Source organism: Somniosus microcephalus, chromosome 8 (genome assembly GCF_052327205.1).
Source record: "Somniosus microcephalus isolate GS21.2 chromosome 8, FLI_Smic_1.0, whole genome shotgun sequence".
Classification (NCBI taxonomy): Eukaryota; Metazoa; Chordata; class Chondrichthyes; order Squaliformes; family Somniosidae; genus Somniosus; species Somniosus microcephalus.
The window spans coordinates 164825674-164842877 of NC_140994.1; the positions used below are offsets into that span (position 1 = coordinate 164825674).

At 43.5% G+C, this 17204-nt stretch overlaps 1 protein-coding gene across 2 annotated transcripts in view; it reads right to left on the reverse strand.

Moving 5' to 3' along the window:
• The window catches only part of pde6a (phosphodiesterase 6A, cGMP-specific, rod, alpha), a 72499-nt gene extending 55926 nt beyond the window's left edge, over nucleotides 1-16573 (reverse strand). For both annotated transcript variants that reach the window (XM_085995319.1, XM_085995318.1), the window contains exons 1-2: nucleotides 15923-16573; nucleotides 188-340 (exon numbers count right to left, since the gene is read on the reverse strand). In XM_085995319.1, the coding sequence (XP_085851445.1) occupies nucleotides 188-340; nucleotides 15923-16390 (621 nt within the window). In that variant the 5' untranslated portion in view covers nucleotides 16391-16573. The remainder of the gene's footprint in view (nucleotides 1-187; nucleotides 341-15922) is intronic.
• Nucleotides 16574-17204: the final 631 nt, after the last annotated feature.

The window sequence follows — 17204 nt, forward strand, 5'->3', positions numbered from 1 at the left end:
AACTGGACCACAGCCATTATGGGGCAGAAAGCCAGCGGAATTTTCATTCACCCCAATTTTTAGGTCACAAAAAACAAAATTGTCATTGCAGTGTCAAAAGAAGTGCTGGAAATGATGTTGAATTTCAAGGCCTTAATTTTCACAATATCCATTATATGCGTACAAAAAGAAGCAGCAAAATTCTTACTTCTTCATCTTTTGTGGTGAAATGTGGTCCGTCTACTTTGTTTACAGCCATTACAACAGCTACAACATCTTTTCCATTCATTATTGGAGTTGCCAGAACATTTTTTGTTTCATACTCTGTAAGAGTGTCCACAAAATCACTGAAATGGTCGTCCTAAAAACAGAAATAGTCAGTCAGTATAACTGTGTATAATATTTCAAGGATCATACCCCATTGTGCTGATAATGTTTAATCCAATTGTGACAAGCCAAACAACAGGATATGAAAGTTGCAGCAATTTGGAAACTCTCAACACATATCACAAAATCTATTACTGAAACCTCCAGAAAGAACACCACCACCTCCAAGTTCCCTACCAAGTCACACACCATCCTGACTTGGAACTATATCGCCGATCCTTCATCGTCACTGGGTCAAAATCCTGGAACACCTTATCTAACAGCACTGTGGGAGTACCTTCAACACACGGACTGCAGCGATTCAAGAAGGTGGCTCACCACCACCTTCTCAAGGGCAATTAGGGATGGGCAATAAATGCTGGCCTTGCCAGCGACACCCACATCCCATGAATGAATAACTCACTGTGAGCAGAGCGGGCCTAATCGGGGACCAGCGCGGAGGCAGGTAAATAAAGAGCGCGGTCGGAGAGGGGCCCAAACTCCATGCGAGCAGCGGAGGTGGAGCAGAACTAACTGGGGATCGGAGCAGAGAGTGAAAAAAAAATCAAAGAGTGACATCACAGGACAGCAGGTAGGCGATTGGTTGGTGAGTATTAGAGCATTTTTTTTGTCTCTAAGCTAGTGCAGTGTTTTAATCTAAGAGCTAGGGAACAATAACTAATGCTTTATTAAATGAATAACTTAACTAGAAAAACTAATTAATTAATATAACTCAAAATAATCAGTTGATTAAAAACTTTAATTAATTTTAATAAGCATATAAATAAAAAATTCTAGAGATAGGAGGGCAGGCTATGTGTCAGGACTGTAGTATGTGGGAGTTTGTGGACAGCGAGACTGTCCCAGATTTCCATATCTACAGGAAATGTCTCTGCCTCCAGTCACTCCGGCTAAGAGTCATTGAGCTGGAGTGCGAATTAGAGACACTCCGAAACATAAGGAAGGGGGAGGAATTTCTGGATAGTTTTATCCAGAATACAGTCACACCCCAGAGGAAAGCATAGGTTCAGGAAGGAGAGGGAATGACTGCTAGGGAGATAGGTTGCGACAACGTAGGAGAGGTTGAGATGGAAGTCCCGCAGATACCGGCCCTATCCAACAGGTACGATGTACTCACTACCTGTGAGGACAAGGAGAAACACTGCAGGGAGGACAGCCACAATGTAGACCAGGGCACCATGGCTCAGAAGACTGTCCAAGGCGGGGAAGAGCAGAATAGAAATGCGATAGTGATAGGGTATTCTATAATTAGGGGGATAGATAACGCCCACTGCAGCCAAGAACGAGAATCCCGAAGGGTGTGTTGCCTACCCGATGTCAAGTAAGGGATATCTCGGGGCGGCTGGAGAGGAATTTGGAAAGGGAGGGGGTAAATCCAGTTGTTGTGGTCCATGTCAGAACAAACGACATAGGCAGGAACAGGGAGGAGGTCTTGGTGAAAGAGTATCAGGAGTTAGGAGCTAAATTAAAAGGCAGGACATTGAGGGTAATAATCTCTGGATTATTTCCCGAGCCATGTGCAGATTGGCATAGAAGCAGCCTGATCAGGAGAATTAACACATGGCTAAAGGGCTGGCGTGGAAAAGAGAGATTCCTTTTCATGGGACACTGGCACCTGTACTGGGACAGGAAGGAGCTGTACCAATGGGACGGGCTCCACCTGAACCGGGATGGGACCAGTGTCCTAGTGGAAAGGGTAAATAGGGAGGTGGTAAAGGCTTTAAACTAGTAAGATGGGGGGAGGGATCTACAAGAAATGAAACTAGCCTAAATATAAATAAAACAGGAAAGGCGAGCATAGGAAAGAGTAAAGTAAGGGAGAACATTGATGGCCAAGAAATAAATGGAGTTATAGAACAGGAGTGTAAAAAGATGGCTAAAAATAAAGTGAAAGGAACTGCTATTAAAAATGAGTTAAACTGTACAGCAATGCACATAGTGTCCATAATAAAACAGGGGAGCTGAAAGCAATCATGCATTGCGAGGAACCAGACATAGTAGGGATTACTGAGACATGGCTACAGAAAAATCAGGACTGGGAATTAAACATTGCAGCGTATAACATATTTAGAAAAGATAGAGAGGGAAAAAAGGGAAGGTAGAGTAGCTGTACTTATTAGGGATAACATAATGGCAGTAGAAAAAAGTGACACAGCTATCAGCAAGACAGAAATAGAATCCCTGTGGATAGAGATAAAAGATAATAAAGGATCAATCACACTAATAGGGGTAGTCTACAGGCCACCTAATCGTGGAAGGGAGGTGGAGGGAGAAATATGCAGACAAATTAGGGAAATGAGTAAACAACATAGAATAATAATCACAGGGGATTTCAACTACCTCGATAATAATTGCACAGAAGAGGTAGGTAAAGGTAGGGATAAAGGAATGGAGTTCCTACAATGTGTGCAATACTTCTTTCTAACCCAATATGTAAAAAGCTCAACAAGGGAGGATTTGTTATTGGATCTAGTAATGGGGAATGAACCAGAGCAGATAAGAGAAGAAAAATTAGGGGAACATCTAGGCAATAGTGACCATAATATAATACGCTTTAAATTAATAATTGAGAAGGACATAAGTATGATGAAGACCAGGGTAATAGATTGGAGAAAAGCTGATTTTCAGGGGTTGAGAATAGAACTTGGGAAAATAAAATGGACAACAATATTGGCAAACAATGACATAGAACAGCATTGGGAAACATTTAAAAAGTTGTTCAACAGAGTCCAGGAAAAATATATTCTGCTAAAAAACAAGAACAAGCTAAACACTAATGAGACACCATGGATGAATAAAGCCAGAAGAGAAAAATTGAGGGTAAGGAAAGAGGCATACATTAAATACATGGACAACAGGGGAGAGCATGATAAGGGAAAATACAAAAAGAATAGGTGAGAAGTAAAAAAAAATTAGGAAGGCAAAGAGGAAATATAACATTAAATTATCAAGGAACATAAAACAAAATAGTAAAATATTTTACAGGTACATCAATAAAAACAGCAAGGTCGGGATGGGAATAGGACCACTAAGGGAGGAACAGGATAATACAGTGATAGAGAGTTGGCAGCAATATTAAATAATTATTTTGCTTCAGTATTTACCAGGGAGATAGAACAGGGGGACATGACATTGGATCATGAGATTAATAATGAAATATCTGCATTTAAAATAAAAAGAGGAGATATATTAAATAATCTAATCAAACTCAGGGCAACTAGGAATGGGCAATAAATTGACCTTGTCCACAACCAAGAAAATATAATAAAAATGTTTTTTATAAAACTACCCAATATTTCCCATGTACCTAATTATCTGGAGCACTTTGAGTGAAGATCCACATTTATTTCATTTGAAAAGCTATAAAATTATATTAAGTGCAGTGAATCCCTAAATTACAAACACTTCATTGGTCTTTTATTTTGCAAGTCATGTTTCTGCTTTTCTAAGCAAAGCATAATTGACACGTGGCTCAAATATTGTTCATTATTGTGCCACTAGAACATCTGGCATGATTACATAAAATATAGTGCAGCTATTAGTCAAAGATTTCCATAGTGGATACACATTTTGAAAGGTCTCATATTAAAGGGGCTGGATGCTCAATAGCAGTGCTATTCATTAATTTTTCTCAAGAGCTATCACCCCAACCAGTGTCTTGGTTGAGGGCTACTCTCAAGAATGCTGCACCTTGCAGTGATGCGGTCTGTGCCCGTGATTCTCTACATAGTGAGCTATTGGCCCTAAATTTCCGATCGGAGGCTTCCTGCGTGCGGATGCCTCTGATCGGAAAAAATCTACGCACTTACCTGCTGGTTCCGTAGGTCCCGAGACTTCCGATCCTGGGCCTATGCGCTACGAAAAGCACAGAGGCCCAGGTATCCCAGGGGTGCATGCGGTTCGCAAGCATCCCTGGGATCACGTGGGCCATGGGGAACCAATCAAAGAAGGGAATCCCCCTTCACACTTCTGACAGGTCTCTTTGTGCAGACCTGTCAAAAGTATGAATGAGGATCACAATTAAAAACACAGTTAAACATTAAGGGCTAGATTTTCAGTATAGGCAGTTTTGGGGCGCTAACCTTAGCGTCCGCCCGAAGTTAGCGCCCGCCCCAAAGTAGCGCCCCGTTGCCGGAAATTCAGTGGCTTCGCCCTAAGAGGTTGGTGGAGCGCTAAAAGAGGCGTTCCACTACTATCTTTAGGCGCTAAGCCGGCAGTCCAGAGGGATAGCGCCCAGGCGGGGCGCAGCACAGGTGCGGTCATTTTTGGACTGACAGCAGACCCTGTGGCGCCGACCAGCTCTTAAAGGGGGAAGGGACGAATTGGTCTGCTGCCACGCCCTGCACACTGCAGCCTTGCAAAGAGGCCTCAACACTGCTGCTCAGCCCCAGGGAGTCATGGCAACGCCAGAGAAGGCCCGTCAGCGTGCCCTGCGCTTCTCAGAGGGTGATCTGGACATAACGGTCACAGCTCTGGAGGTGAGGCGCAAGATCTTGTTCCCAGAGAGTGGGAGGAATCCAACCCACCACGACTACACCAAAGCCTGGAAGCAGATCGCCCAGAGGGTGACGTTCACCGGCGATGCCCCCAGGACCCACAAACAATGTCGTAAAAAATACAACGACCTGACCAGGATTGTCAGGGTGAGTACCCTTTCCAGTCTCCTCCTCATTCTTGCATGTACACCTGACATGATGGGCAAAGGGAGCTGAAAGTCCTATTGGCCAGCCCTCAGCCAGCAGCATTGGGACAGTCATGAGCATCATTTGGCCATTCGGCACTCTACACTCTGTCCAAGCTATTCCACCATGGGAGGCAGTGCACACTACATCAGGGCTTCACTCTGTCCAAGCTATTCCACCATGGGAGGCAGTGCACACTACATCAGGGCTTCACTCTGGCCAAGCTATTCCACCATGGGAGGCAGTGCACACTACATCAGGGCTACACTGCGCACTTACAGCCCGTCCTTTCTCTTGCAGGCTAAAGTAGCCTTTAATCGCCAGGCCCGTGCCAGGGGTGGCCGCACCAAGCTGCAGAAGCTCACTCGGCTGGAGGAGCGCGTGTGTGTGCTCATGGGAGCCCGTGTGATCGTCCCCACAGCGTGCGGAGTAGCCGACCCTCCACTGCCCGGCAATGGTAAGGACCTCGCCTTTTGGCCCTCTCGCGTCGCACTGGCCCATCCGAGCTACCTCCTTTGCCACTGTCCCACCAATGCGCTGAATGCCACCAGTCCTAACTCCCTCGCTGACGCCGTCTCCTCACTCTGAAGCTACTCTTGTGCATTCCTGCTTTCAGCTGGTGACGACCAGGACGCTGAAGCTGCCAGTGACAGCACCTCCGAGCAGGAGGAGGAGGAGGAGCAAGCCAGACCATCGGGGGAACAGTCACGTCCCGCAGGAGAGGAGGAAATGCTTGACACCTCCTCACTGGATGAGTGCCTGGAGGAACTGTCGCAGGGCAATGCAGCTTCTGGGACCAGTGGCGTCCAGCCACCCAGGAGCCGTGCGCGTGGCCCGCGGCCTTCCCCCCAAAGGGGGGAAGGATCAGAGGGGAGTGCTGCTGATCGGCACACTCGCCGCCACCAATGTGGCAAGGGTCCCCTAGTTCGGCCCCCTCCTCCCCAGTGGGAGAGTCGCGACTCCAGTCCGGACACCTTCACCTCGGAGGAGGTGCGGAAGCTGGATAAGATGGCCGAGGATTCGGACCGGCGCCACACGGAGCTCATGAGCGTGGTGGGGCGCATGCCTGAGGCCATCGAGTCGCTGGCGACCAGTGTGCGCGAGTTCGGGGCAGCAACTGCCGCGAGTGGCCGCATGCTGACTGATGCCGTCAAGACCCTGGCGGATGTGATGTGGGCGCACACCAGGACAACAGGGGCACTCACTGCTGCCACACGCGCTGTCTCAGGCAGGCATCGCCAGGGCAGCTGCCGCGCTGGACCATCCCAGCAAGCCGCCCCTCGGCTGATTGTTGCGGATCCTGCAGTGCGGGCCCGGCCGAGTGCCACCGCGCCACAGCACCAGCCAGCGCATCCCAGACGCCAGCTGGCCCACATTGCGCCATCCGTCGCCGCCATTCCCCCACTGGGGCGTCAAGGGCAAGCGGCTGCAGCTGATGGTGGCCAGGCTCAGGTGCGCCACTCAGCAGACGGCCCCTCGAGGCCCAAACGCCGTGTAGGCCGCCCCCCAGCGGCATCTGGCGGAAGGGCATCTGAGCCTCAGGCGCCTTCCCCCAGCCTCGCAGCAGCCACTGGGCAGAGCTTGCGAAGGAGCAGCAGGCCGGGCAGGGGAGGCAAAAGGCTGGGCAAGGTCTCGCCCTCGCGGGCCACTCAGTAGAGGGTGTGGCCAGCTTTCCTTTTATATGGCGGTGGCCATCTTTATTTTGCCCATGGTTGTGTTGTTGGAGGGCTTATTTTTTGCGTTAGGCCGACGTTGAGGCCCGGTTTGAAGAAATGTGGAGTGACTCCTCCCCAGTTTGTGGGAGTGAGTCGTTTGTTGGGCTTTTTGTGGGGCCCGTTTATTGTTTTTGGGGATTCATGTGGGAAGGGCTTTTCATTTTTGTGTAATAAAAAATTATCTTTATTCATGCAGTCTCCATGGTTGTTCTTCTTAGTGTTTGTTGGCTTCGCCGGCTGAGGGCTTGCGGAGCGGCTGCATTCATCTTCCCTCATGGCCCCTGGCCATTCCCTGACAGGGGGCTTAGAAGTACCGTGTAATAAGGTGGCATCGTGCGGCCCTTGGCCCTGGTCGCTCCCTCCTGGGAATGTACTCCTGCTCCTCCTCCTCCTCCTCCTCATGCTCCTCCTGCTCCTCCTCCTGAGGTGCTGGTCCAACGTCAGGTGGCAGTGCCTGAGTCCTGCGGATAGCCAGGTTGTGTAGCATGCAGCAAACCACCACAAATTGGGAGACCCGGTCCGGCGAATACTGGAGAGCTCCTCCGGAGCGATCAAGGCAGCAGAACCGCTGCTTGAGGACCCCAATAGTTTGCTCGATGATGTTGCGGGTGGTTTGATGGCTCTCGTTGTAGGCCTCTTCAGCAGCGGTCCTGGGCGTGCGGAGCGGGGTCATGAGCCAGGTGCACAAAGGATAGCCTTTGTCCCCGAGTAGCCATCCTCTTGGGGGAGGCTGTGCCTGGAACATGTCATGCACAGTACTCTGCCGCAGGATAAAGGCATCGTGGCTGCTGCCTGGGAAGCTGGCATTGACTGCCATGATGCGCTGCTTGTGGTCACACACCAGCTGCACATTCAGAGAATGGTAGCCCTTCCTGTTGCGATACTGCTCGCCATGCTCCAGAGGGGCCCGCAAAGCCACATGCGTACAGTCAATGGCGCCCTGCACCAAGGGGAATTCCCCGAGTCTGGAAAATCCCAATGCGCGCTGATGCTGGCTCTCCAGGGCCATGGGGAAGGGGATGAATTGGCTTCTCCTTCTGAACAGTGCTTCGGTCACCTGGCGGATGCAGCGATGCGCGCCGTACTGGGAGATGTTTGCTATGTCCCCAGCAGCGTATTGGAAGGAGCCGGTGGCATAGAAGTTCAATGCCACCGTCACCTTCACTTCCACCGACAGAGACGTCCTGCACCTGAGCTTTGGCCGCAGATCTCGGCGAAGCAGGTGGCAGATCTCTGCAATCACCTCCTTTCGGAATCGGAGCCTTTTAACACATCGCGCGGCACTCATGTTTAGGTAGGAGCGCTGCTGGCGGTATAGCCTGACTGGGTAAGGCCTACGTGGCCGACGCCTGTAGCCCCCTCTGCCTCTAGCCAGGGCTGCCCCTCTCACAATGCGTCTGCGAGCCCTACGGACATGGAGCTGCAGCTCCGCGTTGGCACCCCATGCAACCCCTATCAAATCCTGGCAAACACTCAAATTTCCAAAAGGCCACTTGCAGCGCTCTGGCCTGAGTCCAAAAATACCTGAGCTCTTGCTGCTTGAAACCAGTTAGCTATCCTCCTTGTTGTGTCTCAGAAATGCGTTGCACAAGAGTGTTTTCTGAAAAAAGGCTGGCCTTTATACTGGAGAGCACATCCCCTTTAATTTGCGCCCCTCGGGGCCCGCGCTGGTTGTGTTGCGTTCCTTTTTCCAAACGCTCCGGCCGCCAGCCGCACAATGGGGCGGTCCGACTGAAGTTTGGAATCGGGGCGGCCAAAGGGCGTTGCACGAGGATGTGACGTCATTTTCTGCGCGCACCCGGCCGGGCGCTAAACTTTGCGCTGGCGCTAACGGGCAACTTAATTTGGGGCGGGGCGCAAACTGCGCTGCGCACGGGCGCTACACGCATAGCGCCCGAAAATCACTTCTCTTAAGGCGCTAACTGCTGGCGCTAGCAACTGAAAATCTAGCCCTAAATACATTTTTTTTAAATCACTTATTTAAAATGAGTTAAAATTACATTCAGTTAAATATTTTAAACAAAAATTTTAATTTTTTGAAAAAATAATTAAAGTTTTTTACAGGGCTAAAAATAAACTTACCTTTTTTAAAGTATTTTTAAATTATAAATGAGTGAAAAAAAATATTTTTTTCTTTTTTAAAAACTCTTATGCTGGTAAAAGCAGGCTGCTTTTACCAGGCGTAAGATTTTTAAAGGTTTTCAGCGGGCAGAAGTTGTGCAGAAAGCGGAACTCTCTGCCCACGGAGGCACTTTTCCCAGGCAGGCGGATGATCTGTCAAGTGGATTCTTGACAGAACGCAAGTGCCGGTTTTCAGCATATGCGCTTCGCATGCCTGAAACCAGCACTTGCGAAGCCCCAACGGGGGCATACGCGCCAGTGGGGGTCGGAAAATCCGGCCCATTGATTTCAGTAAAGCCATAGAGGACAGTTGCCAGTGGAAGGTAAGCATTCTTCGACAAAAAAAGATGCCTAGAAGTTACTGTTGGCAATGTTAACAGGCAAATGCTTAATATATTTGTACAACAATCCTCTGTCCACTACTTTAGCATTTAAAATAAATGGAGTAAAGCCTGCATTAAAAGAGTGGACATACAGACATACTAAGTGCTCATCCTCTAAAATATTGTCAACAGTCATTTTAAGGTTTATAGGACCAATAATTCTCTATTAATAAGGCTCTTTCACTTGTGTGAAAACTGGGACAGTTCTGCCTCCTAAAGCCCTTGTGTTCTTTTACTGAAAAGTTAGAATTGAATCCCAGTTTGGACAACATTCCATAGCTGCCATGCTGTGAATGGATGCCAGAGGTACACGGAATAGCAAGTCTTGTGAAGGACACAGGTGAATGGAAGTGGGTGACAAATCGCTTCAGGGTTGTATGATGAGCATCATTGAACTACTAATAAGTCTTTAATAAATCTCTCCGGTTGGGAGAATTAATTATTGTCATCAGCTGTCATCAAATGGCTTTGGCATACTTTTATTTATTGATGCCAATTCATATCTATCATCATTAAATAACTTAGTACCAGCTGCGTACATAGAATTACACAGGTATACTGAACTATTTAAACCTGAAAAGTTTTGAATGAGCATCAAATTTCCTTTGAGTGAATGGACGCACTCACTGACTAAACTGTTGATGTCACCTGAGTGTGTATCTGGGCTTCCACTAAACACAAAAGGGAGAATTTAAACTCCAGGGTGGAAAGCTGGCAGGACGCATGGGCCGTCTGCCCAGGAGCTTTAGTACGAGACCCAGTCCATTTTAATGGCTGGATCTCATTAAAATTCCACCCGCTAGCTACCTGACCAAAGTGGGCATCCAGAGACAGCATCCCAGCTTTGAGCTTGTGAAGATGGAAAGACCCAAAGGCCACCAGACGGGAGTTCGATAAGTCACGTGGTGGGGGAGAGGGGGAGATGTTCAGGATGGTTTGGAGGTGGGGGTGGAGCCCATGATGGCAGTGGTAAAAACTTTCTTCGTGGGGTCAGAAGTGTTAAACTTACCTGATAGGGCCTTCACTTGGTGTCCCTCAGGTCTTAGTGAGCAAAGCATCTGTGGTGGACACTCCACTCAGCAGGCATTTAAAATTGAATTGGCGTCCTAATGAAATGATAGGGTCCCCATTTACATTTATTCATGAGGGTGCCGCCTGAGTCAGGCAGGCGCCTCAACTGCCCAAGAATCAGCAGCATTAAAATGGCTGCTGGGTGGGAAAAGAGCAATAAGTCCACCGCTTAGATTTTAACTTCCGTTCTGCCGGGTGTCCGCCAGGCAGGGGGAATTAAAAATATCCCTAAAGTGTCAGGGCTCCTTGACGTGGAGGGTAATAATGCTAGAATGTATTTTCCAAGCAGGTAAAAGGATTTTCATAAACTATATTGCTGTTAAGGAAATAATTAGACTATGGAAAATATTACAGAATATAATCCAACTACATACCCCATTGGTAATGACATTAAGTGTGGGTTGTGAAATGACTAGATAATCACAAAATATTTTCCTTGCTCCACTGTTCCTCATCATAGATTCTGGTTATGTTATAAAATGGTTGCACAAAATATTAAGCAATTCTAAATCATTCAGCAGGTATTCCACTGGATACTCTCATCTGCAACAATAGAGTAGCAATGCTTAACAATAGGATCAGGCATACAACATTATCAGTGGCATGTTGTTAGATACTAAATATCCCGTCACATCTGTTAGAATTTTATGCAATGTCTCTGGGCCACATATTATTTTATTCAAAGATTTACGTCCTCATTTCTTGGCATAAAAATGTTGAATCCAGAATTGCGATCCGGAGTTTGGGCCACTTCCATCACATGTTCCTCCCCCTTCCAAATCCCCAGAAATATGGTAAATATTACCACAATCAAATTTCTCCCCCATAAAATACAGAAAATTTAAGCCCAAACATAGATACATCCTACAAAATGCAGTAAACATCATCCCAAAACAGAACTGTACCCTAGAATTACAGTAAACACATCTACACCCCAAAATAATACAGAAATTATCACCCATACCTCCCCCACACACATACGCAATTACATTGGAAAACAATATTATAAATATCCACATACACAAACAGAACTAAACCATAAAATATGATAATAAATATCCCTAACCAAAACAAAAAATGTGATAAGTGAATATCCCCAACTATACAAGAAAATGATCGTAAATACCCCAACTATATCAGAAAATATTAGTCAATATCCTCAAGTATATAAGAAAACATGATAGTGTATATCCCCCACTATACCAGAAAAAATAAGTAAATATCCCTTTTTAAACAAGGGTACCACATTAGCAGTCCTCCAGTCCTCCAGCACCACACCTGAAGCCAGAGAGGATTGAAAAATGATGGTCAGGGCCTCTGCTGTTTCCTCTTCTGCTTCGCTTAACAGCCTGGGATACATTTCATCCGGGCCTGGGGATTTATCCACTTTTAAAGCAGCTAAACCCCTTAATACTTCCTCTCTCACTATGTTTATTTCATCTAATATTTCACACTCCTCCTCCCTGATAGCAATGTCTGCTTCGCCCCTCTCCTTCGTGAAAACAGACGCAATGTATTCATTAAGAACCCTACCGACGTCTCCTGCCTCCACACACAGATTACCCTCATGATCTCTAATAGGCCCTACCCTTTCTTTAGTTATGCTCTTACTCTTAATATATTTATAAAACATCTTTGGGTTTTCCTTGATTTTACTTACCAAGAATTTTTCATGCTCTCTCTTTGCTTTCCTAATATCCTTTTTAATTGCACCCCTGTACTTTCTGTACTCCTCTAAAGATTCTGGAGTATTTAGCCCTCAGTATCTGTCATATGCCTCCCTTTTTTTTCATTATTCTACCCTGTATGTCCCTAGACATCCAGGGGGCTCTAGATTTGTTAGTCCCACCTTTTTTCTTTAAGGGCACATATTTGGTCTGAACCCTCCGGATCTCCTTCTTGAATGCCTCCCACTGCTCTGACACTGATTTACCTTCAAGTAGCTGTTTCCAGTCCACTATGGCTAAATCCCCTCTGAGCTTAGCAAAATTTGCTTTTCCCCAATTTAGAATTTTTATTCCTGGTCTATCCTTGTCCTTTTCCATAACTAGCTTAAATCTAACAGAATTATGGTCACTAGCACCAAAATGCTCCCCCACTGATACGTCTTCTACCTGCCCAACTTCATTCCCTAAAACTAAGTCTAGAACCGCCCCCTCCCTTGTTGGGCTTGCTATATACTGGCTAAAAAAGTTATTTTGGATGCATTTTAGGAATTCCGCACCCTCTATACACTTCACACTAATTTCATCACAGTTAATATTGGGGTAGTTGAAATTCCCTACTATAACTGCCCTATAGTTTTTGCACTTCTCATAAATTTATCTACATATTTGTTCTTCTATCTCCCTCTCACTGTTTGGGGGGTCTGTAGTACACTCCCAGCAGTGTGATCAATTCGACCCATATGGCCTCATTTGATGATCCTGCCAACATATCATCCCTCCTCACAGCTGTAATAGTTTCTTTAATCAATACCGCGGCCCCCTTCCCTTTTTAGCTCCCTCTCTATCCCGTCTGAAAATCTTGTAACCAGGAATGTTGAGCTGCCATACCTGCCCCTCTTTCAGCCATGTCTCTGTAATAGTTATAATATCATAGTCCCAAGTATCTACCTGTGCCCTCAGCTTATCTGCCTTGTTCACTATACTCCTTGCATTGAAGTATATACCATTTAGTACAGGCAAACCTCCTTGTTGACTACTATCTAGCCCTTGATTCCTCTGTCCTTCCAATTTACTTTCTACATTTTTGTTTTCCAATTCCATTTCCCCCCCCTCCCTCTTGACTCTATACTTAGGTTAGCTAAGGTGGCTCTTGTGGAGAAAAATACTGGCACAGACTTGTTGGACATATTGAGTTGTTCTGAGCTGTGCTGTAACATTCTATGATTCAATGATGAGTTACTGATCCCTCAATTAAACAAGTTGGATAACAATAATAATACAGTAAGAAAACAAGTTTTATATTTATGAGATATATGTACAGCATTAGATTTGAAGCCATAAAAATGCAATGGTTTTTGACTATGTTGTTCTTTTAGTTTGAAAGTTTATTTTGAAATGAATAAATTGAAAAGTACCCTCATGACAAATGTAGTTTAATTTTCTGATTATAAAATGCAAAATGTTGTAAAAAAAAATACAATTTACAACCAATACAAGTGCTGACAAAGAAGTTCCATTAAATCAGCCTGTAGGACATGACCTACAAGGTAATCCGTGTGGTTATAAGGATTAGTTTGTATGGTGATTTCAAATTAATACTTAATTCTTCATGTAACAATTATCAAAACAATATAACCTTGTGTAATATGCAAATGCGTGCCTCATAATAAATAACTCTCACCCAGACACTATTCCACAACCCGAAATATCAATAACTTGCCATATTGCTTTACAATCGCTGACTGACCTGCTGTGTTTTTCCAGCAGTTTTTGTTCCATAATGAATTGCTATATATTAATTATTGCTGTTACTAATTAACTGGTTTAATCTTTCAGGATGTCTGACATTTTTAAGGTCTCTACATACACCATCATCTTTCCTTTCTAACAAAAGATTGTTACAGACCAATAGTGAAAATGGAAATCGCTGTCAGTGAGATTCAAACTCACCGTTTTGTTAAAATATAGCTCCTTACAGGACTAGCAAAATACATTTTAAATTACAGTAGTACAAATATGGCATTATTTTGATAATGTTTTATCTACTAGTTGTATCTAAATTCTGAAATATAACCTGATAAAGGGAGCATAAAACATTTAATCAATCATAAATCCAAAACCCTAAAACTTGAACACAAGATTGGGCTACAACAGTTCCAAATATGTTTCAAGTAACAAATTTTGTTCACATTTCAGTAATCTTCTATAGTATCTATTCTAATTACATTGCTAAACCAAATGCACTTTTCTTGTACTACATCAGTTATACACAGACTGCGGCTCGAATTAGAGAAATGAGCTCAGCTGCTGCATCATCTCTGTGCTTATGCTTCTCTGATTGGCATTAAGTGCAACAAACTCTTTTCAAGATACATGTCAGGTTTCATTTTATCAATTGTATGAAGTCATGTAAAGAATATATTTTCATTATGCTTTCCTAAAAGCACACATTGCGATGCATTATGCTGTATATTCCTTTTACATGTGGAGTTGTACCTACACTAAAGTGTATAGATATACTAAGCTAAAATATCTAGCTCACAGGTGGTGCTGCACTGATCCAATAGCAGCTCCGTATGTCCTCATTGTTACTGGTACAGGTTTATTATTGTTACATACAGTACCTGCATGGAAACCAGTTTGATATTTATTTTGGGCCACCTGTAGTTACAAGTAGAAATTGTTGTCCCTTGCAAATGTTCTAAACTAGAAATCATTACAGATATTTTAAATCTATTTACATAACTGCAGAAATAGAGTATGAAAACATAAAATGCATGAAGTAGTTTCTCTGGTGAATTAAGTTCAAAAAGAATTAAGCTTTTTGTTGGTATGTATTTAAGCATAATATTCTGCACTTTCCCTATTTGAGTCTTTAATAGTGTTCATGTAATTAAGTCTGCTAATGTGTTATCTATTGGTAATAGGCCTTTATATAGCTCTATTCAGATTTACATTTATTTAGTGCTCCTCATAATCCAAAAGACATGACACAGCTATCTTTCCTTTTTATCCTACAAAATTCTCTGATACTTTAATGGAATGTTCAATTACATATTGAAGCTTCATTATTACAAATTATGCTACTATAAAGCTCTTGTATAACAAATTCTTTGCCTGGTCCTAGCAGAAGCTCCATTATAGATAATGATAGTGTTCAAGCATTAAGAAGATGTTTTGAAGAACTATTTATACACTGGGCTACCTATTAATTTCTGATACCAAAATTGTACTGTAACAAAGATTTTGATTTTTTTAAATTTACCCCTTCAATTTCATTGCTTCTTAGCTACAAAGCAAACACATCTACCTTTGTCCTAAAAAATAAAATGTTAACTTACATTTTAATCAGTATTTATTGATCTCCTTGTTCACTGACATTTTTAGTGTCTGTCTTTCCTGCAAATGTCTTTGTTTCTCTCACAATCCATAATTCTGTCTTTCTCAACTTTCCTTGTTGATTTCCACTCTGTCTCACTCATTTTCTCATTCTCCATTTGCCTTCACATGCTTTTCCTTGTCATAATTTCTGTATATCTCTGCGCTAACTTTATGTCTTATCCTTTCTCTCTCTGTCTTTCTGTCAGCCTCTCCTTTCCTCTGTAAGTCTCTTTTATCCTCTATTTTCTATCTCCTCTTTATGTCTCCTACTCCCCTCTGTATGCCTTCCATACATGTTCCTTCATTACTTGACTCAATCTGGATGTTTTACTTTCCCTCACTAACGGACATACAGTGGCTCTGAGGGGAATAAACATTTTGAAAAATAAATGTACGGTAAATTCGCCTGCCCTCACCTGGCAACACGGTCTGTCTCTAAAGAATATTATATATATAAACTACATGGTTTCTGTCATTATTTTAAATACTCTTCATTAGGCTAGAACATTATTGAAACTAAAAAACACTTTCAGTACCTTCGCTACATCATGGGTATTTATTGTTTTCTTAGTGTGAGCCACATGACCAATGATCCCAGTGTCAAGAGGAAAAACTATTTCACATTCTGGTGCAACGAAGCAGTCTTCAAAAGCAGAATCTTTCTGAATATTGAACAGCCTGGTGGCAAGTTCAGGAGTGCCATTCCTAGATCTGAACAGGAACAAACTCATGCAGTCTGCATGAATGAGAAATGTAATCCTCCTGAGTGTATTAAACACTGTCTTTTCCATATTAATATCCTGCATGTCGCGAATTAGTTCAAAAATGATCTCACTTTCTTCCACACAGTTCACATCTCGGAAAGTGCTATAGTCTACATTTGCTTGTTGAGCTCCCAGCAAGTTAGCAATATGTACAGGTCGTAGTCTTGTGTCATAGTATTCCTTGGCAAAGGCAGGATTACTATCCAGGAACTTTTCCACATCTTCTTTTGTCAAAGTCATTTTGGAATATATGTTTCCTTTTCCACAAACAATAATGGAATAAATTTTCTAAAATAAGCTAATAATATATGATCATTCCTTCCATTCCAGAGTTTATGGAGTAATGATGTTTCATGGAAACAGTAGGTTTAATAACACCTGCTCAGATCTAAGGCTACCCATGCCACTTAACAGCTTTCAATTGCATTTGCTTAGTGATGCTGAAGGTGAAAGTAGGATTACGATTTATGATCACATGACATTGATTAAGCCTATAGCTAATCAAAATATACGGAGCTAAATTTCAATTTAAGAGAAGAATAAATCATATAGATTGATATTAAGTGCTAACCCCCAATATCTATTTAATTATACTACAGAATTTAAAACAGTTGCATGTAAACTTGTTAAATTTTACACAGTAAAGCACATTCAATTAATAAGGAGTAAGCTCATGTAGCATAAGAGAACCTATCAATGAACCCTGTTTAAATTGGAACAGGCTCAGTAATTTACATTCCTATAGAACATGTTACATTATCCAGGGTAGGGATAGATTTTCAAAGTCTGCTTGCACTTTACTTGAATTAAAACCTGAATCATTATCTATCAAACAAAGGATAGCAGGTATTTGGATTGGGTTTGGATTGAAAATCCTCCTGTCATCCCTTGTTGATTTAAATACTTATAATGAGATGAAGACATCTTTATCTGAGGATTAAGTTTGTAGGTAGGCCTTATAGGTACAAGGTTATTCTTGTAATGGCAACAGTGCAAAAATCTAAACTATTGTGTGCTTACATAATTATTAATTTATAAATGTATTTTGAAATAA